The 21,507-nt window shown below is 40.7% G+C and overlaps 3 protein-coding genes across 11 annotated transcripts; 2 read left to right on the forward strand and 1 right to left on the reverse strand.

The window, feature by feature from the left end:
• Window positions 1-1,574: 1,574 nt before the first annotated feature.
• ccn6 (cellular communication network factor 6) lies at window positions 1,575-7,060 on the forward strand. Of its 2 annotated transcripts, none has more exons than XM_003977768.3 (5): window positions 1,575-1,694; window positions 4,267-4,543; window positions 5,359-5,595; window positions 6,308-6,501; window positions 6,668-7,060. In XM_003977768.3, exons 1-5 carry the CDS (start codon window positions 1,647-1,649, stop codon window positions 6,947-6,949), a joined length of 1,038 nt encoding a protein of 345 aa, XP_003977817.1. In that variant the 5' UTR covers window positions 1,575-1,646; the 3' UTR covers window positions 6,950-7,060. The 2 variants fall into 2 exon arrangements, with proteins under 2 accessions (XP_003977817.1, XP_029705170.1); XM_029849310.1 differs by having other exon boundaries at window positions 6,329-6,501.
• Window positions 6,979-15,276, reverse strand: tube1 (tubulin, epsilon 1). Of its 4 annotated transcripts, none has more exons than XM_011618964.1 (12): window positions 15,094-15,276; window positions 14,863-14,936; window positions 14,421-14,473; window positions 14,280-14,337; window positions 13,949-14,064; window positions 13,034-13,155; window positions 12,115-12,302; window positions 11,862-12,034; window positions 11,140-11,280; window positions 9,970-10,110; window positions 9,052-9,226; window positions 6,979-7,435 (listed from the first exon to the last, which is right to left on the reverse strand). In XM_011618964.1, exons 1-12 carry the CDS (start codon window positions 15,116-15,118, stop codon window positions 7,277-7,279), a joined length of 1,425 nt encoding a protein of 474 aa, XP_011617266.1. In that variant the 5' UTR covers window positions 15,119-15,276; the 3' UTR covers window positions 6,979-7,276. The 4 variants fall into 4 exon arrangements, with proteins under 4 accessions (XP_011617266.1, XP_029705169.1, XP_011617268.1 ...); XM_029849309.1 differs by having other exon boundaries at window positions 15,054-15,105; XM_011618966.1 differs by lacking the exon at window positions 14,421-14,473.
• On the forward strand, window positions 14,893-21,303 carry dnal1 (dynein, axonemal, light chain 1). 5 transcript variants are annotated; one of them, XM_011618961.2, is made up of 9 exons: window positions 14,893-14,976; window positions 15,517-15,604; window positions 15,885-15,923; window positions 16,024-16,133; window positions 17,016-17,071; window positions 17,147-17,202; window positions 17,280-17,406; window positions 17,600-17,740; window positions 20,331-21,303. In XM_011618961.2, exons 2-9 carry the CDS (start codon window positions 15,602-15,604, stop codon window positions 20,378-20,380), a joined length of 582 nt encoding a protein of 193 aa, XP_011617263.1. In that variant the 5' UTR covers window positions 14,893-14,976; window positions 15,517-15,601; the 3' UTR covers window positions 20,381-21,303. The 5 variants fall into 5 exon arrangements, with proteins under 5 accessions (XP_011617263.1, XP_029705173.1, XP_029705172.1 ...); XM_029849313.1 differs by having other exon boundaries at window positions 14,903-14,976; window positions 15,885-15,948; XM_029849312.1 differs by having other exon boundaries at window positions 14,904-14,976; window positions 15,874-15,923.
• The last annotated feature ends 204 nt before the right edge of the window (window positions 21,304-21,507 follow it).

Consider the following 21,507-nt stretch of genomic DNA (forward strand, 5'->3'; position numbering starts at 1 on the left):
GCACTCTACAGCACAAGGTACAGTTAGAAGTGAGCCTGTATTTGCATCATCTTCACCTCTTTATTGAAATGAAAGCAAAAATAAAGAAATTCCTTGGAGAATTATTTTCATTTTAAATTGCATGATCAAGCCAGTGTGTATTTTGCTTTGTGATCTATAATAATGATGTTTTGGGTTTAAAGGGCTTCTGTTGAGATGATTATAAAAGAATCAGCTAACACATGAATTTATGACAGCACATTACCATTATTGTTTACATCAGTGTGGACAATGATATGAGCTGATTAAGAAATAAAATGCTCTAAAAGTTAAGGTAGTAGATATCTGTGAGACAAAGAGGTGGAGAAATGAATTCAGTTGTATTTTATATTGCATCAATAACAATCAATAATAATCCATGGATTCAAAATGTTGTATTTGACTGAAAGCTCATAGGATTTGGTCACTTTCATATTCAGTGTTTTACAAAAAGGCCTGTTTCCCCCACAGAATTGGCCATGCCAGGTTTTGTGTCAGGTTTCCAGGGAGCCACACTTTGCCACTTTTTCTTTTACCCCTGGCCCTACCAATAAATGAATGCTAATGTAAAGGTCACCTTTCCCTGTCTTCTTTTAAGAAATTGTCCACTGTCAAGTTTAAACTTCTGCTCCATACAATCCTAAATCACTCACACCTGCAAGCAGCATCTAGCTCTAACACAGATATCATATCAGCTGCCCTCGTCTGTGAACACTGCACAGGTCCTCATATTCACAAATCTCACCTCTAAACCAGCTGCAGTGACCAGTGATGAACGCTGACCAGGATGATAGACTTTGATGATGGTCATTAAAACATTTTCTAACCCTAACCCTAACCCTTTTTGTGCCTCTTGCCCCCCCTTCTCTGCCTCAGTCCTTACCCTTCTACTGGTCTTGCCAGCCCCATGGCTCTGACCTGATTTGCTGACCTCTGACCCCACTGGCCCACTCAGCTTTAGGATTGATATCTCAGTGTAATTAATGTGTTTGTATGATTTATGTCTAAACCAGCAATCAGCAGGAGGTTCCCCCCAAAGGAGCCTGGTCCTGCTCAAGGATTTTACCTTTTAAAGGGTAGTTTTTTCTCGCCACTGTTGCTTGTTGGGGGGCAGGTCGTGGGGTTCTGTAAAGCACATTGAAACAATCTGTCTATATGCGTTTGTTAAGGGCTGCAGGCTTTAGATAAAAGGGTTTGCTAAGAGATATACATCCTTAATAAATGGAAATATAAATGTGTCCTCAGATATGAATATACAGCTCAAGGAAATTTACCAAAGAAAATTCTAGTACAGTGATCTACAAACTTGAGCTAAAAATTTAGTCTGAATGAAGAATCAAGTGTTTGAACGACGCAGTTACAAGATCTCTGTGCTCTGCCCAGATAAATGCTGTCTACAGGCTAAAAACTAAACAGCAGGCAGAACTTGATGGCAGTCCAGCAGTTATTTAAATATTTCCCTTCTGGATCTCTAAGGTGGGGGGAAAGGTGTATTTGGAGAAGAGACAGAGGGCTGCTTTGTCCCCCAATCCTTACTCTCCACCCCTCATTTTGCTCTCCCGGCCTTGCTTCTACAATCCCTCCTTCCAGCTCCCTCGTTGCCTCACACAAACGATCCCCCTTAAGAGATGCTGCTGCTCCTCTGCCACTCCGTCCTGCTCTTCCTCGCGCAACAGGTAAGAATTGCATTGCCGTGTTGTACAAGAGGAGGACATTGGTTGTCATTCTCAGAAAATGCACTAATGACAAATTAGATGAGCAAAACTGGCAAACCAAATCAATCTCTGGGATACGTGTTTTGGGGAATTTCTTTATTTTTCATTAAAAGGATACCTGCTAATGTATTTATTGCGCATTGTGCATGGATTTTTGAACAGTTCAGTTCAGTTGTAAAATCTGGCAAAAGAGGAGATGAGCCAAGGGAATTTGGATTTATTGCTGCTGTTGACCTGTCTTCACACCAACCGATGAGCTCATTCAGCAAACCTGGCAGACAGGCTTCAGATTTTTGGCATAGCCTATGGTGACCCTTGAAGGCACTGAGCAAAAAAGGGGATTGGAGCATTTGTAGTGAGGGACAGAGATTATGAAGAAATGGGAATGTCAAATAAATAATTAAACCAACTGCAAAATATTGTCATGAAAATATTTGTTTTACGTTTTGCCCCCACACAAATGTCCCGTTGTGTGCTTTCAACCCTTCAAACTCCTCTTTCTGTTACATTTCAATGGCAGGATACTTCACCAACAACTGTATTCCATCTTAAATCATCACATGCAAGACTCTTTGAAATATTTCATAAATAAAATTTTTGGATCAAGTCATCAAGTCATACCCTTTTCTTCTATCCTAATTTTACCTCTTGATGTTTTGGACAATGTTTCAATATTATCGAGAAGGTAAAAGGAGCATGTCGAGTAAGAAAAGAATCCATGCTAATGTGTTTTTATTTATAATTCGGATGGTTTACAAAAGAACAAGTTGTCTTAAATGATCTGTAAAACAAAAAAAAAATCTGATCAAAATAAAACGCTCCCCAATACGGAGTACAGCATGTAAATGCAACATGCGTTCAAATGTAGAAGGCATAAATGACTTCTTTGACTTATCTTTAATTTGAATAAACTTCAAGAGCCATGCCACTTACAAGGCTGTCTTTATATCCCTGCACAGATTACTCACTCCCCATTCAGGCCTCAACATGCATGGCCTGAACAACTTGCATCGCTTTTGGGTTGCAAAACTGTGTGTAAAATCGCAATGAATAATAAAGAGGGGACTGTGTGTAATATGGCCTAGTCAACTCATCTCATAAAGTTCGAAATTAATCTCCAGATTATACCTTTTTAAGTGGAGTTGGGATGGTTTTCTCATATCTGGATGGAAAGTTTAAAAAAAAAAAAATCCAATTTCCTCCTAGAGTCAATAAACATGCATGTTCATTTGATTGGTTTGGGATCAATATTGAATAGTCTATAGTTATATTAATCCACGTTAGGCTGCTACTACAATTCAATTTCCCTACGGGGATGAATAAAGTACATCTTGAATCTTGATGGATGGATGGATGGATAGATGGATGGATGAATGGATGGATGGATGGATAATGGATGGATGTATTCATGATGGATGGATGATGGATGGATGGATGGATGGTGCCTATGGGGTTCAGATCAGCTCTCACTGGAAATAACATTTGCCACATCAACCATGTTCAAAAGTGTGTGATTTTTTTAAAGTCACTTTTAATGATATTGACAACAAAACTCGTTGTCTTAGAATCATATTAAAGCATTCAATGTAAATATTAAATGTTAAACCTAAATCTTTTGGGTCAAACCAAATATTTAGCTAATATACTTACACTGGCAGTAGCAGAAACTACCAAATTAAAAGCCATGAGCGGGCACTGTGTTTACAGAATCAAATAACGATATAAACCAAACCTGTCTGGGGAAATGAACATTTGTGATCATAATAATAACGATTTAAAATCTTACGGTTTATTTTCTGTTTTTTTTTTTCTGTACACTTCTGTGATCGTTTTTTCTTTGTGACACCACGGGTATGGTCGTGCGAGATCCACGTTCTCATACAGTGACGCAGCAAGTTAATGGCGTCTCATTGGTCAATGATAAGCTCATTCCACAGACAGTCACAACTGCCCATTTCACTTTAATAAAAAACAATCTCCCCACCCTGATTTTTTGGATAGAATTCCGTGTCGTTTCGTCAGCGTCTACGCTACTTTGTTGTCGTCCCTCTATTTTTCTCACAAGCAACAGCAGGTGCCAATAAGAGAGCCGGATTCCCAAGCCACACTCATTGGTCATTGGACACAGAACATTGGTCACAGAGCAATCAAATTATCATTATCGTTTAGTTGATAATAATTTAGCCATCAATGTGTTTTAAAGCTCATTTTAATTCATTGATATTTTACGGAACTATGAGCCGGGACAGGTTGCGTCCCGTAGCAGCTGCGGTTGGGACCCTGCAGTAGGAGGGTGATCGGGAAGGAGCGGGAGAGTTCAGAGCCTCAGAGCCTATTACCCGAAATATTTCGTTTGGTCTTTTAGGAGTTATTGTCATGATGTACAAATATTCGATTCCCCCGATTTATTGGTGGGGTTCATCATTGGTTCTACTAATGATGTCATCAGGAGGCCAAGGACGAAGACGAGCGAACATAAATCGTTATCTTTTTCAAAATGTGAACTGAGTGGTATCGTCCTCCTTCCGTACAGGGTCTCTGCAGCGCTCAGAATAATGCACAGGTGGCCTCCAGAGAAGCGCAGGCTGTTTCTGAGAGGCAGCAGTTTTGCCAGTGGCCCTGCAAGTGTCAGAAAAGACCTTATTGCGCTCCGGGGGTGAGTTCTGTCCTAGATGGCTGCGGCTGCTGCAAGAGTTGCGCCCGGCAGATCGGAGAATCGTGTAACGAGAGAGACATCTGCGACCCCCACAAAGGCATGTACTGCGACTTCTCAGCTGACCAGCCAAGATATGAGGTCGGAGTGTGTGCGTGTGAGTAGTTCTCATCTTTCTCCCCCCCCCCCCCCCAAGTTTTTTGGGAATACAGAGTGCTTTAATCCACTCAAATATAGGATGCTAAATAATAAATGTATATAAAGGGGATATTTTGCAAATGGCTCGGCAACACAAAATGTACCAACGCTATTTACTTCAGTACGATTCTTAATTTTTTTATGGTTTATTAATTCGATTGACAGTTTGGAAGATTTTTTTTTTTTTTTACATATTCAAAGAAAAGTGATTTTCAAGTGTTCCGCAATACCTCGACATGATTTCCAAGATCAATATCATATAATTTCCATTTATTCCTTATTAGAAATCTGGAATAAAAAAAAGCATTTAAAAAAAAACAGCATTGCTGTTATCTAAAGCTTTAATTTGAGGTCACATATACATATAGGATGGATTTCTACCACTTTCTAGTAATATTGTCTGGCAAAGTTTTTCCCCCCTCAGATTTAGTTCTTCCACTTACTTTATAAATACTTTAAATCAGTTCATTACTATAATGATGACTCTCTGCTGGCACCTAAAGAGAAAATTATCTTATCATTTTTTTTTTTATCTACAGAAACAACAGAAATTGTAATATGGGAAATAATCAAATGAGTTGGGAAACAATCCTGCAATCTCAAACATACTCAAATAAAAACCTTAGAGCCAATCCTTTAGCGGCGTGAGGTATTGGTTTAAGGTATTTATGACAACTAACATAATGTTTTCAGAAAAATCTGAATTCAAATTCAGGGGCATTACATTTCATTCATGGGTTACAGAAGCTGATGACATTATTGTCACTCTTTCAGACATGATGGCAGTGGGTTGTGACCTGAATGGAGTCCACTATGAGAATGGGGAATCTTTCCAGTCCAGCCCCCTCTATAAGTGCATCTGTATTGCTGGGGCAATTGGCTGCTCACCAGCCTTTCTCCAGAAACCTGCAGGACTCCTAGGCCCTGCACCATTGATTAGCAACATACCAGCAGGCCTTCGCAGCAACCAGCCCTCAAGGAAGGATCAGCAGGACACGACCTACATGTCAGGTGTGTGTTTATCAAGTAAATCATGGACAAACTGCCAATATTTTAAGGCTTATGTATCAAACACAATGATGAATTTCAATGATGACAAATGATCAATTTCTCTACGGGGATGAATAAAGTACATCTTAATGTAACTCTGTGAGCTTATAGTAAAGTTGGCTCCATTTTAATGTGATGAAAAATTAGATGCTACTTCAACTAGGGGCAGGGGCAGCTCAGGCTGTAGGGGACTGGGCCGAGAAGTTCAAGCCCCAGGTGTGATACCCTTGAGCAAGTTATCAGCCCCCGAATGCTCACATAGGGCCTTAAAAAGACCTGAGGACTGGACCAGTTGAGTAACCCACCTTTCATGGGTTGGGTTTCAGCACTCTCCCCGCAATGGAGAGTGTGGTCAAGAAGGTGAGATTATAAACCAGAAGTCTATGAAATAGCTAGGGAGCTTCACAAATCAAAGTTTTATCTGGGGTTGTCATTTGTGGGCACTGTATCATCCAACTGAAAAAGCTAAAGTGAAGGAAACCCAGATAGTACCATACAGTAGTCCATTTCACTCAACGAGACACTGTTGGTGTGACACAGGGCTAAAATCTTGAGAACGCAAACAACTGAACTGGAAGAAGCATATATGCTCAAGCATCATATATGCTGGCTGTACAGTGGCGCCCAGCCCACCTCATTCTGCAAAGTGTTGTTGACACTGTAATACTGAAAGCTTACAGGGATCGTCCTTTAGCATGGAAGAAGAACTGCTTGGTCCAGACAACAGCCTGGAGCCCCTGTTCCAAAACCTGCGGATTGGGTCTCTCGGTACGAGTCAACAATGACAACAGTAAATGTGAGATGAGGAAGGAACGTCGCCTCTGCCTGCTGCAACCATGTGAGAAGAGCATCATCAGGAGTGTGAAGGTCAGTCAATCTGTTCAATGGTGTTCCAAAAACATGAAGACCTAAGAAGACATCTGTTTTCGACATTTGTAATCAAATAATACTGTATTGAGGAGAAAAGTTTGAAGGTCATAGTTACATAAGAAAAGAGCAAAGAAATATTTCATAACATGGATTCCTTCTTCAGATACCAAAGGGAAAGACATGCCGGCCCAAATTTCAGGCGAAGAAAGCAGAAACTCTGAAACTCTCAGGATGCACCAGCACCAGGAAATTTAAACCAACGTACTGTGGCGTCTGCACGGACAAGCGCTGCTGTATCCCCAATAAGTCACGCATGATCAAGGTCAACTTCAAATGCAAGGGAGGCTCCAGCACTCACTGGAAGATGCAGTGGATAACGTCCTGTGTGTGCCAAAGGAAGTGTAATGATCCAGGTGATATATTTTCTGACTTGCGGTTTCTCTAATGATTTTATTGGGGAAACAAAGACCAATATAAGTGAACATAAACCATCTTTTAATGTGCCACAAGAATTCTCTAGAAAAGAATGAAAAAAAAAACAGAACTAGCTAAAATGGTAAAACAAAGACATATAGATGGTTATGAAACCCATCCTCAGGTCATGTATGTGCAATAAGAGCACACAAATCACATGATGATAGTACCTCAGAAGAGTTTTGGTCAGGGAGCCGATTTATCCACCGACAAACACAGGACAAATGATAAGCTATGAATTAGTGCTCATTAAAACATATATTCACACATTTACTTGTGTAAAGTTGTTTGATAGCCCTCAGCTGGCAATGCTCAGTCTGATGGCATCAGGAATGAATCTGTCCTTGGTGGCATCCAGATGCTGATATTCTTCAATCAAGGCATCAAGCGATCCGAGTGCATCTGAGAAGCAGCTCTGCTCCATCCCATTAACGTGTAGGTAGTGATGTAGATGAGCCTTTAAAGAAGTCCAACAGAGGAAGATATCAGGATTCTGTCTAAGGATTTCTTTGATAACAGTGAGAATATATAAACAAACCTAAAGTTCTAGTTACTGCTTAGCTTTCCCTTAGGTACCAATAGCACTTCATGCTGACTTTAGAGGCAATTGTTGCTGCAGTGGTTGACGCAGGTCCCAGACAACTCTTGGTTAGTCCGACAAATCCAAGAGGTTATACAGAATTTAGCGGAATTGTTAGCACTGGTAATTCCTTGAGGAACTGGCCTACACTTGTAGGCCAGTTCCTCAATGCCTCTGCAATGCCTACAAACGTACAAATTCAATAACTGAAAGCACAATTTATTGTATCCTCACTTTGCATAGATATTAAATGATTATTTATTGCTTACTATTTTTTTCAGTTTTGTGTTGTCTTTAACAATTCTGTTCCCGTTGCAAATGATTATCCCATTCACACCAAGAGGAAAGTCCTCGTCACTCCACAGTATGGGTCAAATGGTCAGTTATAATCACAGCTTATAGGAAGCATAAATACCACTACTTTATAATTGCCTTTTATCATCATATACTGAATACACTTGCTTACCGTCAATTATGCTTGTAGTTAGTATTTAATAATAATGATAATATAAATTACACTATTAATACCTTAGTTATACTGAGGTAGACAGTTGAAGTGTTGTACAACTTTTGGTTACAGTGCAGTCAGAAGGTTTGCATAATCTTTTACCTTTTCTCCATTTTGCGTCATAGTCAGGGACATCAGGAGACAGCCCCTCATGATAAAGTAGGAATAGACCGATATGGCTTTTTCAGGGCCGATACCATTTATTAGTGGTCAAGGATAACAGATACTTGGAGCCAATATTCATGTGCAATTAGAGTGAAATTATTGAAATTCTTCAATACAAGCTCCAACACTTAACTTTGTTTAAATGCCTGTTATCACTATTTCCCTATCAATATTATCAGCAATCACCTTGTTTCAAGTGATTCAAGTGTTGAAAACACTAAATAATAGCCTACAGCATCTTCAATTTAATAATCACTCACATAGTGTTGTGGATGACAGTGCTGGGGGCAGAATACTGACTGCAGACAGAGTAGCAGAGCTAAAAGAATCCCGTTTTAAATGGATCCCTTACTGGCAGTCAGTAAGTGTCAAAACGCTAAATATTGGGAGCTATAATCGGCCAGGGCAATAATGGGTCTCTCCTGACTCTAAAGCTCATCCTCAGTGACATTCGGTTCTTGATCGTGTCTTTAAGTGAGACCACCGAAGCTCTTAGGAACTATTGGCAGAGCAGACCCCCCCCCCCCCCCCCCCCCCCAAGATGTCTGTCTTTATTATTCAAGCCTAAACACGAGAGTTTAGCTGCCATGGTAAACAGAGGGAATTTTATATGTTTTCAATATACTATTTGCCAAAAAATTCAAAAATATAAAAAAAGAAGAATGAAAACATTCTGACTGCTGAGGGGGTTTGTTTCTTTAGGTTGAGAAAAGTCTCACATGAACATGAATTTGTTTCAATTTCCTGACTCTGTAATGCTCTTCTGCCCTTACACCTAAATAAGGTGTTATTGTAAAACAAAGGATGGCCTTAAAAGTACCTTCTTCCTGTAGAGTTTGGTGAAGCGCTCTTTCAACTCCATGAAAGTAGGTTTCACGCATGTGTTGTTGGCCAGGGCTAACAGTGAGTGGGAGTGACCGACAGGAGGAACTGAACAAAGACCAGTCTTCCAGCCCTCCTTGTTCCATGAGACAAAGGGCAGCGAAGGTCTGAGCCTACAGAAGGGAGAACATTATGCCAGAAAGAACAATTACAGCATGTGTCAACACTTGAAATTTCAGTATATGGCACAACAAGCTAAGTTGTAACTAGATGAAATTTGACACTTCAAATTGATTTAAAAGCAAAATTCGATCAAAAAAAAGACAGACTGCAGTGTTGGTTGGCTCTAAACATGGGATAAATCTGTATCTCCAGCTTTACTCTGGAGCTCTTAGCTGACGTAGACATTCAGTGTACAGTGACACTACGTAATCAGTACAATTATACACCAAATGTCCAGATGAAACTAATTAATGAAGAAAGTTGAATCTTTGGCTCCATTTTAAAATGCCATTTTCCAACTTGTTAATTATCCATTGGTATTTCTAAAATAGCAATTCTCATCACACTTCTAAATGTTAGCTCTTATTATCACTGATGTTCAAATTCAGTCTGTCTAAAGATACCTTAAGTCTCAAAACCGTTGAACTACTTGGTGTTCTGTGAATGTTACACACACAGTATTTTTGTACTTCCCCTCCTCCTTTTACACTGAGGTCAAACAAATACATCCCTTCAGAGAAACTTTGGTTATGCCTAACATGAAAACAAGTTATATGATGTAGGCAGAGAAGGAGCTGAATAGGTCAGTCATGAATTCTTAGCACCAGAACTGAAGAGTAGTATTTTTGCAGAGTGGGTGTTACACAGCTATGATGACATTGGGTACAGAAGGAGCAATGATACCTAGTCTGACCTCTCAATATTCCTGCGGAGGTCGGACAGCTGCACATCACCCCGGACCATTAGTGCACAGGCCAAGTATAAGCTGTGCTTTGGGTCTGCGCGGATCAACTGGTGGTCTTTACTGAAGGCATCGCTAAACATCTGATCCAGCCTGGAAGGCACAGTTAGAGTTCAAGAAATCTTTGCACACTGTACGTACAGAAACAGCCTCAAGTCACTTCACGAAGAGCTGAGCAACACTGAAGGCCAGTGTCCAAGAAAGAAAAACGTCTGTGCATTTATTTACCTAAGCTTAGTGCTGAAGCAGCTGGATATTTTTAAGCAACACCCTGCTCTGCATTCATGCTCTCAAATAAATTCACCTCAGGCAGCTGGGAGTTGCACAAAAGGCCACTTTCATGGGAGCTGTTTGGAAAGAGGTGGATCAAATGGGGCACTTCCTGTCACAAACTGAAATCTTTTACTGACTTCCATCTAATGACAGTAAATGAAAGGCAGCTTTGTGGCCCAGCTATTCCATGAAGCCCCCACATTAACAGTTTGTGAGGATCATTATTTGAATACTGACCAATTTCTGTAATCTACAATGTATCCATCCACCAATAACCAATAATAACTACAGCTACACTTTTAATATGCCGCAATCATTTCATCATTTCTCCACTATTGACTATTGTGAAAACAACCTTAAGGTTTTTGAGGTAAAAGAAGTGATATGTTACTCAATGGTCAAATCACTATTTATTAAAGAGTTTTTCAGTCAAGGAAGATGAATGTGAAAGCTGAAATGTCCACAACAATTTGTGGAAAGATTTGTAGAAAATCTGACAATATACATGTAAGGAGCCAACTTGGTTTTATACCTGGGCTCCAGCCATCAGACAGTTTTATAAATTACAAGTGTTCAACTATTTGATTGAAAAATAAATGGTGATACTTTGTCTAATTACTGTAGAAGGAAAATGGAGGAAGATGTATAAAATTTTTGCCATTTCTAAATGAAATATTCCAAGAGATTTGCATTAATCTAACCTTAAAATTTAACTCGAAACATAAGCCGCCCGTGGAGTGTAAGTTTGGTTTTGATGACGTAAACATTAATTTACCCGGCTTCTTTCATCAATCAATCTGGAGTAAATTTGTGACCTTTACAACAATGACATTTTCAAAAATGAAGTACCTTCTATTGGGGACATTGACATCGGCTAGCATGTAAAGAGGTGTAAGACTGGACACCAGGTAGTGCAACCGAGGAAAAGGGACCATGTTAATGGCGATTTCATTCAGATCCATGTTAAGAGATCCTTCAAAGCGAGCGGAGCTAAAGCAAAAAGAAGTTCAAATGAGCAACATTTAGAGAAATTGATCTATTTACTACAAAGTAAGCAAGCATACATGGTTCTTGGTGATTAAAGCAACTATGAAATGAATTCTGCTTTTCAAACTTCCAAATATTTATTTGTATTGTGACCAAAGCTATTATCTGTCTATACTGTTTGCCTGAATGGGGGCAGAGTAACAATCTATACACTTAGCATTAATTGTGTAACTTTTAACTACCCAAAAAAGCCTAAAAGTAAAATAATATAAACAAATGTTCAGAACAGCTGTAATAAAGATTTTATTAAATAGGACTATATTGTGGAACACGTGGCAATCCTCTTGCTATAAAAGAAATATTTTGTCTACAGTTGAGCTTAATTCAGTCTAGTGAAGCATGTGGTTTGCTCAATAAAAATTGCCAATTTTATTAGTTATTGAAGTACATGATTTAGCTCCAATATGTAGTGGAGTGGAAAAATTCAATTCACTACAGTGCAAAAATTATGTTAAAGAATATTCCAACACTGTGAAATGGTATCTCACAAGTATAACAAAACCACACAAACACGGATAGCGTACCTGGTAATGTTGAGCAGCAGGTTTGCAACAATATTATTCATTGCATCAAAAGGCTTCTCAGCTCCACTTAGCCCACCCTTATTGGAAATGATGGTGCTGTTTTTCTTGATGACTGACCCTGGTTTTTCACCATGAGCCATGCGTTTAATTCTGTTTACAATGTCAACCAAAGACTGCGAGAGAAAATTAACAGAAATGTACTTGTTAAAAGGTGAAGGGAAAACAATAAATAGGACAAAAGAGCTGTACAAACCTGATTTTCAACCGGCAAGACACAGTCTGCGTGCTCTGTAAGCTCTCTCATAGCTAGGACACTGTTGTACGGTGATGTGATCACATCATCATCGGCAGATGGATAGACAGCGGTGACAATTCGAGACACCTCTGGAAACTCTTCCTCTAGGAGGCTCAACACTCTGGTGCCCAGGCCAGAACCCGTACCTCAAAGACAGGACCAAGAATTTTACTTTCAGCTCTGGTTGGTTAGAACAGAAAAAAAGATACATGTGATTTCAATATCTCAATTTTAACCATATCAGAGATGTTTTAGAGAAGGGGTTTTAAGAAAATCCTGATGATTGGGGCTCTTTTAGGACTGGTGTGGAAACACCCGTGTTAGGGTGCACTAACACGAGGCCATTTTTTCCATGCTGTACTGAAGCATGGATGTCCCCCCTTCCCTGTTCCAAGCTGCTCTGTCCTCACACTAACAAACTGTGCTGTACATGGTTTTGACATCACCCTCTCATCAACCTACCCACCTCCCAAAACTATCATTAAAACTGCTGTTAATACACGGTGGCATCAAAGGCAAAACATGACTCACACTTCATTAACTTTGTCTATTGTCTGCCTTCAATTGTGCCCTCGCAAACATCCAGATTTACTGATTGTGTGAGATTGTGATTTTCGTTGTTCATACACAATGACTGCATTTCTCTTGTGCAAGTGTGATCACCCATAGTGTGCTTAAGCACGCCTCGTCCAACCATATCATGCACTATCATGCAGAGGAAGCAGTAGCTCTCAAAAAAATGTAAATTAAGAACTTAAAAACAGGAAACAACAATGAATTGTATCATAACAGTGAAAACAGAATATAAAAAAATGATCAGAAACAAACTTTGCCCGAGTGGAAATGTGATTTCCATCTTTCTTTGATGTGTCTTTACCTCCACCCATAGAGTGGATGATAAAAAAGCACTGCAGACAGTCACAGTGTTCTGCCGCCTTCCTTAGTTTCTCCACAATCTGCTCTCTGTAGGTTGAACCATATGTCATATGTCCCACTGCCCTGCAGAAGAAAGAAAAATCATGTTAATTACAGAGCAACTTTCAGAAGCCACTGAAAGGAAGGTCAAAGAAGCATCCATGTCAAGTTCATCAGAGGTGGAGGACCGAGACATTTCCTATCACCTGCTTACAAAGCAGTCCTACACTTCCTCCCTTCACACAGGATCCTGTGACCCTGCAGACAAAGGGGACATCCCCACAAGCAAAAATACGGTAGGTCAATGTCCCGGCTAAAGACTCCCAGATCATCACCCAGGTCATTAGCATCCTAATGTTCTCCAAGGCCCACGTTTTCAAGAAGCCTACTGGAGAAGAAATGAAATGTTTAAGAGCCTGAACCAAGTCCAGTTGCTCACTGAGATCAGCTTTGGAATAAAGTCTGCATTACGGTAATTCAGTATTAACGAGTTGTCCCATTAAAAATGCGTCAAGTTCTTAACAGAGTCTGAATTAGTAGGTGTACATCAGGTACAAAATACAAAAAGAAAAAAACACAAATTTTCCTCTGCTTGCGCTTCACAATTTAAGAAAACTACATGATACAATCATACAACTTTTTCTACACTTCTTCTGTGGAGCAAACCTCAACACAAAACAAGCTGCAAAACCAGTATCACATGGCATTTAAGAGTGTTCCGTACTTAAAATCAACCAAAGTGTGCAGGTATGTCTGGGATTTGTACGTCTTGATATATTCCAAAGCTTTACATGTACACAATTTTCAGTAGCATTGATACAGAGCAGTACATTTGCTTCCATGTGTGATCATGTTGCCATTTTATTGTTTGGCTCACCAGTTGTTACCTGAACCTGATACATCAGTGAGGAGCTGCGCACTGTCAAAAACTTCTCTCAAGGCTCCCTGCAAAATCTCGTTGACCACACCCTCCTCCATGTCCACCAGGACCGCCTGTTGGTTCAAATGTACAAGTAAAGATGACATGAATCAGCTACCATTATCATACATCCTGGTCTTGTAACTGCATTGATAATGGGTATCAGATCTCTCAACATGGAATCCAATCACAACCTTAAAATGAACACCTGGAGAACAGAAACAATAAAACATTAACTAAAGCACTAAGTTCTTTAGTTATTCTTTCTTTCTCTAATGAAAGGACCCACCCTAGCCTTCAGATGTTGGATACTCTCACCAACAGCACATCCTCCTCCATCACTTTTCCTACAAGGTAAACCAATAAAACAGATTATAAATCGCATATTCTTTATGTAAGCATGCTTTAAACCGCTATAGTGAGTAAGTACCTCGAGTCCACATTTCGGAAGAAGCTACTGAGGGCTTCATCATACAAACCTTCCTGAAACAAACCACAAACGCAACAAAAAAAACATCTCAATGAAACAACTACAAGACTTATACTTGCAAGATTATATTGATGAATGTTATCAGATTGAATGATGATTTAAAACTTAATTTACTAACATTTGCGATGGATATGCAAAATATTTCCAAACCAGATCAGATTAGGAAGTTTCTCCATAGATGAGACAACCCTAGCTATAGGCAATAGTCATACAAGGTCACATATCATAAAAGGTTACTTTATGATAATTCATTGGACTTTTAAATATTGAGTGATTTAGGTAACTGTGCCGGCTGTCACACAACCTTCTTGGCGGAGATCCAACTATAAAGACCGTAGTTCATCAACTGTAATCTCCACCATATTTGCATACTACGACTTACTTTATTGACATGGGCATGTTCTCTCAAAGCAAGATCCCAAAACCTGCAGCCAATCTGGTTTCCACACTGACCAACTGAAAAACACGGATTGCAGATTTCGTGAACATGGGGAAGGTAATACTTCTCTATATTCTATAACCCAACGACAAGCTAAGAAACTCCTACTAAACAAGTACTTAAAGTCCAATTACCTGTCGGTAGACACGAGCCGAGTATTTAGCTCTTACTTACTTTGAACAACAACCGACTGCGTCATGACGACAGCAAACACACACTTTATAGTTAGTGGGTGCAGACTTGATGTCACCACTTTTTCGAAAGCATGCAATAAAAGCTATTTCTATGGTCAAAACCTAAACATTGTTAAATAATATGCATTTGGCGCCTCAGCTGTTTGCTTCTTCTATCGTTTTATGGCGGATGCAAACAACTTGTACGTTCAATACCGCCGCCTTCTGGACTGGAGCAGGGAGCGGACTACATCGTTTTAGATAAATCTTTTAAACAGTGTCTTATTTCTCTGAAATGTTTATTTGAGAGAAAATATGTGTTGATCATTTTGATACCGGATAAGTTTAACTGTTTCTTGTAACCCATATCAGCCCACAAAGTTCCCAATTTCCTGTTTCATGTTTCTGCTGCAACTTTGTACAGGCGGAGACAGTGGCCGCGCGCGTGCGCAGCGTGTAGGCTACGTTCAGTGTCTTAGCAACCAGATGACGAAGACAGTAACATCAACATGGTGAGCGGTTTTATGGCTAACGCGTAATTTATTTGGTTTTGTTTGTACCCAACCGGACGATATAACGCGGCAATATTGTCAAATTGCACACGTTAGTACTGTCACTTTAATTAGTTGGTTAACTAACTTTCCAACCCCAGCATCTTGGCTAATGTCAACAGTGGGATGAAGGAATGGAGTCGAAGCGCTCCGCCAAACCCATATTGCTATGGACAGTTTTTAACATCGTATCGCTATTTGTTTCTTATTTGATTTGATGATAATTATAGTGTCTCTTCAGGCTAAATCTACGAGTGTAAAGGAGGCTCTGTCGAAATGGGTCAGTGCACATTCCCGGGAAAAAAGTAATATAATGTATTTATGTAATTGCAGTTATTGAGGTTCCATTTAGGTTTATTGTGTTGGTCTCTGTTGTTCAGGAAGAGAAATCGGGCGAAAAAGCAACTGAAGCTAAAGACATAAAGTTATACGGTCAGATACCCCCTATAGACAAGATGGATGCTTCCCTGTCCACTCTCAGCAAATGCGAGTGAGTACTGCATATTCTATCCTGTGTAACATATGATATGTATCATATTATGGTATAATGAGAAGCTTCTCTGCTTTTAGCTACAGGTATGTGTAGGCACTGTTCCCTTCACATCATTCCTGAATGGATTTAGGATTAATAAGCATAAACAGATGTTCAAAATGACAACTTTATGGTTTGAACTACACAGCAATCATATAGTATATAGTTGTTAAAACCATAGTGGTAAATAAGTCCCATCCACCTTGTTTAGCTAGCTTGCTTTGTTTCAAATTTATCTTTGGGCTCCTACCAGCCATGATATTGCTTTAATCATTTGAATTGCGGATTATAAATTGCATAGTGGTACGTTTTTTTGAAAGAACTGACGTTCTTATAAGGCTGATTCTAACCTTACTTGTAAATTTTTGGTCCAGGTGTTAACATTTTCTGCATACAACTACTCTCGTAAAGGGAATAATTGAACTTCTGAATAATCACATCCTGGTAGGGTAAATCAAATAGTCTCCGTGACGAATATTTCCGAATTGTTAAAACTGATTTATATTCAGATATTAGACACAGCTAAGTAAAGCTATTAATGAATCAATAGGGTCTTTCAATATGGAACAAATATAATCAGCATTCAATAAAACTTGTGCTGTATTGTTGTGACTCCACTAATACTGTATGAACACATTGCATTTCATTGAGGTCAAAATCATCCTGTATTGTTCCTTGTGTTCTAATAGCTACACAAGCTTCAGATCCTCACATTTTTGCTTGAATGCTGTCTGCAAGAATCAGTTTATTTATACTGTACTGTAAATTTTCTCTGAGTTGGCTTCTGAAGGTGTGATTATTTTTTGATTATTTCTGATTATTTTCCTATATCTGCCACAGGAAACTGTCCCTGTCTACAAACTGTATTGAAAAAATAGCCAACCTCAATGGCCTGAGTGAGTTATGAATTCATCTAATGGAAAACACTCTACACAACTGTGATGTTTTCATATTGTGTCATGTTCCTTCAGAGAATTTGAAGATTTTATCATTAGGAAGGAATAACATAAAGGTCCTCAGTGGGTTGGTAAGTTTTCAACAGTAATAATAATCTATGGTTATACACATGAAATACATAAAACTGTGTGCGTGTGTGTTGCACAGGAGGCAGTAGCAGACACATTACAGGAGTTATGGATCTCCTATAATGCGATAGAAAAGCTAAAAGGAATCCAGTGCATGAAGAACCTCCGAGTCCTTTACATGTCCAACAACCTAGTTAAAGAATGGGGTGAGATACCTTTAAAGGTTAACACATTTAAGTTAAAATCAAAGATTTTCTGATGAAGAGAGATAACAAGGTTGTTTTACCTTGACTATTAACTTATAAAGTACCGGTAGATGTATGTAGTTTTTGAGGGACTGTCCTAATGCTGAAGATGACATGTTACCTTTATTTAAAGTCGCTTTGGTCTGTCATGTAGGTGAATTCATCAGGTTGGCCGAGCTGCCATGCCTCGTAGACCTGGTGTTTGTTAAAAATCCTCTGGAGGAGAAACATTCAGCTGAAGGAACCTGGATGGAAGAAGCATGTAAAAGACTTCCTAATCTTAAGAAACTGGACGGTAATATGGACTATGCTAAAGCTTAATGCTAAATCACTGAAACTGTATTTAAAATGACTTTATTCACTAAATGTTGCACGAATTAGGGAATTTGGAATTTTGCGGGTTTTCCTGAAGAATCATTATACTCGTATTATGTGGATCGCATAATGCATTTTAAAAAGTAATTTGAGTTGGAAATTAGTCCATGAGTGAGTGATTTCAGATGCAGAGTTGATACATTTCCCATGGGCTCACCACTTGCAGGAGGGGCCAAGGGGGTCGGGTGCATTGTGTGTTGAGTGGCGGCCGAAGGCAGGGACCTTGGTGGTCTGATCTCCGGCTGCAGAAACTAGCTCTATGGACATGGAATGTCACCTCTCTGATGGGTAAGGAGCCTGAGCTGGTGCTTGAGGTTGAGAGGTTCCGACTAGATATAGTCGGCCTCACCTCGACACATAGCAAGGATTCTGTAACCAGTCTTCTCGAGAGGGGTTGGACTCTCTACCACTCTGGAGTTGCTGATGGTAAGGGGCGATGGGCAGGGGTGGCAATTCTCGTTGCTCCCCAGCTCAGTGCCTATATATTGGAGTTTACCCTGGTGGATGAGAGGGTAGCCTCCCTTCGCCTTCAATTCTCACGTTGGCAGCGACAGTATGACCTGGAGAGGTGTGATTGGGAAGAATGGCCCCCCTGATCTAAACCTGAGTGGTGTTTTGTTGTTGGACTTCTGTGCTCGTCTCAGATTGTCCATAACAAACACCTTGTTCAGGCATAAAGGTGTCCACATGTGCACTTGGCACCAGGACGCCTTAGGCCGCAGATCGATGATCAACTTTGTGGTCATGTCATCGGATTTGCGGCCGCATGTTCTGGACACCCGGGTGAAGAGAGGGGCAGAGCTGTCAACTGATCATCACCTGATGGTGAGTTGGCTCCGATGGTGGGGAAGGATGCCGGACACACCCAGCAGACCAAAACTAATTGTGAGGGTCTGCTGGGAACGCCTGGCAGAGTCTCCTGTCAGAAGGAGCTTCAACTCACACCTCCGGGAGAGCTTTGACCATGTCCCAGGGGAGACGGGGACATTGAGTCCGAGTGGACCATGTTCCATGCCTCCATTGTTGAGGCGGCTGACCGGTGCTGTGGCCGCAAGGTGGTTGGTGCCTGTCGTGGCGGCAATGCCCGAACCCGCTGGTGGACACCAGCGGTGAGGGTTGCCGTCAAGCTGAAGAAGGAGTCATGTCGGGCCTTACTGGCCTGTGGGATGCCTGAGGCAGCAGATAGGTACCGGCAGGCCAAGCGGAGTGCAGCTACGGCGGTTGCCGAGGCAAAGACCCAGGCATGGGAAGAGTTCGGTGAGGCCATGGAGAACGACTTCCGGACAGCTTTGAAAAGGTTCTGGACCACCATCCGGCATCTGAGGAAGGGGAAGCAGTGCACTGTCAACACTGTGTATAGTGGTGATGGTGTGCTGCTGACCTCAACTCGGGATGTTATGGATTGGTGGAAGTTATACTTTGAGGACTTCCTTAATCCCACCAATGCGGCTTCCAGTGAGGAAGCAGGGCCTGCGGACCTGGGGACAGGCTCTCGTATCTCCGGGGCTGAAGTTGCCGAGGTAGTCAGTGACCTCCAGAGGCCCGTGACCTCCAATGATCACTGAATCGGTTCGCCGCCGCGTGTGAAGCGGCTGGGATGAGAATCAGCACCTCCAAATCCGAGGCCATGGTTCTCAACTGGAAAAAGGTGGAGTGCCTTCTTCGGGTAAAGGAGGAGATCATGCCCCAAGTGGAGGAGTTCAAATACCTTGAGGTCTTGTTCACGAGTGAGTGAAGAATGGAGCAGGAGATCGACAGGCGGATCGGTGCGACGTCGGCAGTAATGCGGACTCTGCACCCGTCCGTTGTGGTGAAGAGAGAGCTGAGCCAAAAGGCAAAGCTCTCAATTTACCGGTCAATCTTCGTTCCTACCCTCACCTATGGTCATGAGCTTTGGGTAATGACCAAAAGAACAAGATCACGGGTACAAGCGGCCGAAATGAGCTTTCTCAGTAGGGTGGTTGGGCTCTCCCTTAGAGATAGGGTGAGAAGCTCTGCCATCTGGGAGGAGCTCGGAGTAGAGCCACTGCTCCTCCGCGTTGAGAGGAGCCAGATGAGGTGGCTTGGGCATCTAGTTAGGATGCCCCCTGGTGAGGTGTTCAGGGCATGTCCCTCCGGTAGGAGGCCCTCAGGAAGACCCTGGACACGTTGGAGAGACTATGTCTCTTGACTGGTCTGGGAACGCCTGGGGATCCTTTCGGACAAGCTGGAAGAAGTAGCTGGGGAGAGGGAAGTCTGGGCCTCTCTGCTTAGGCTGCTGCCCTCGCGACCCGACCCCGGATAAGCGATGGATGGATGGATGGATGGATGGATAGATGGATGGATGGATTTATGGATTTATTTGCTGTCCAGATATTTGAAAGGGCATTAACATTTGGTTTGACATAATAAATAAACCCAAGTTGACTTTACAACAGAGAGAAAACCCTGAAATGTTGAAGTTGTCTGTAAATGCTGAAAAGGAAGAACCTGTTTTGATTTGAAATTTCTCTTTTCTCTTTGTCGTGCAGGAATCCCAGTTATTAAACAGGAGGAGGAGGAAACAGAGGGCGACAACTGAAAGCCCATTGTTGCGCAATTCTTCCATCCAACCAGTTTCTACCAGTTCTACTTTAGTGGTGGTCACTAGTCTGTCCCAGCTGCCAGTCGCCAGTTCTTCATTGGGTTAACACACAAAGACATGCAACCATACTCACACACCTGTGTGGTCACCTGTCGGCCACCTCAACGGTATTTCTTTGACTGTGGGAGGACCAAAATCGACATTTACGTATAAACAAGTACAACACCAAATCAGATACATACATTTTGCATGTCTTTTTGATGTTGTTTTAATTGCCCAAAGTAGCTGTATCTTCACATATGTTAGGAGAATTCTTTTCTTCTTATGAGAAGTGGCAGGTTATTTTAGTGCCAAAATCACTGTGATTTTCAAGTTTCCCTGATTTTTTTTTTCTTTGTATACATTGAGCACAAAGTATAGCGAAGTGATGATGGACACATTATTTTCATTATGGTGCATTTAAATTACAGTGGATCTGTGCAATTTAAAAATTAATTCCTCAGGTCAGAAGCAAATATGAAGGAGGCTTCTGGATGTGTTTGAAGGGAACAAATATGACCAAATTGCATCTAGCAGTCTTCCTGATTAAATAATACTGTGGGACATGTAAATAAAAAACATGTAACATAACAGGTAAAAGCACACCTCACTGTGCCGCTGTCAATTTAAAGAATATGAGTTTTAGGTGTGGTTTTTCCATGTTTGTGCCAGTTTTGAAAACCTTGATTTTGAAATTGTAATTATAGTATATTCTTTTAATGTAAGTTGTGCTTTAGAAATGTATTTGGTTTTTAATTTAACTTTACTTATTCTTGTGCTGTAATGAAATATACCGTACTTACTGTAAGTACATTTGTGTGTTTGTTTGTCACAAGTAGTGAATTCATGTGCTTTAATAATAAACAGTTGTGTTTGCTTAATATCTTGTGCTCATTCCTGCCCACATCTTCAGCCTAGATTTAAGGATTGTTATTTCAGAACTTCCAATATAATCAAAGCTACATTCACACATTCCATATCCTGGCTACCCTTTGATGGAGAATTTACCAGAACAGCTACCCAGAACAGAGATGGAGCCACTCTAGATTTGTTGTATTTATTATTTTTTTATGCGTCATTGTGAA

The sequence above is a fragment of the Takifugu rubripes genome, chromosome 16 (assembly GCF_901000725.2).
Source record: "Takifugu rubripes chromosome 16, fTakRub1.2, whole genome shotgun sequence".
Classification (NCBI taxonomy): Eukaryota; Metazoa; Chordata; class Actinopteri; order Tetraodontiformes; family Tetraodontidae; genus Takifugu; species Takifugu rubripes.

Excerpts from the sequence above, each read along its gene's own strand:
- tube1 (XM_011618964.1), bottom strand. The coding sequence starts at position 15,118 with ATGACGCAGTCGGTTGTTGTTCAAA. Across the intron at positions 11,281-11,861 it reads CTGCTGCTCAACATTACCAG|CTCCGCTCGCTTTGAAGGAT; the intron begins GTACGCTATCCG and ends TTTTTGCTTTAG. Across the intron at positions 9,227-9,969 it reads CTCCGCAGGAATATTGAGAG|GCTCAGACCTTCGCTGCCCT; the intron begins GTCAGACTAGGT and ends TCCCTTCTGTAG.
- dnal1 (XM_003977769.3), top strand. The coding sequence starts at position 15,861 with ATGATAATTATAGTGTCTCTTCAGGCTAAATCTACGAGTGTAAAGGAG. Across the intron at positions 15,924-16,023 it reads AGGAGGCTCTGTCGAAATGG|GAAGAGAAATCGGGCGAAAA; the intron begins GTCAGTGCACAT and ends TCTGTTGTTCAG. Across the intron at positions 17,203-17,279 it reads TAAAGGTCCTCAGTGGGTTG|GAGGCAGTAGCAGACACATT; the intron begins GTAAGTTTTCAA and ends TGTGTTGCACAG.
- ccn6 (XM_003977768.3), top strand. The coding sequence starts at position 1,647 with ATGCTGCTGCTCCTCTGCCACTCCGTCCTGCTCTTCCTCGCGCAACAG. Across the intron at positions 1,695-4,266 it reads TGCTCTTCCTCGCGCAACAG|GGTCTCTGCAGCGCTCAGAA; the intron begins GTAAGAATTGCA and ends CCTTCCGTACAG. Across the intron at positions 4,544-5,358 it reads TGAGGTCGGAGTGTGTGCGT|ACATGATGGCAGTGGGTTGT; the intron begins GTGAGTAGTTCT and ends TCACTCTTTCAG.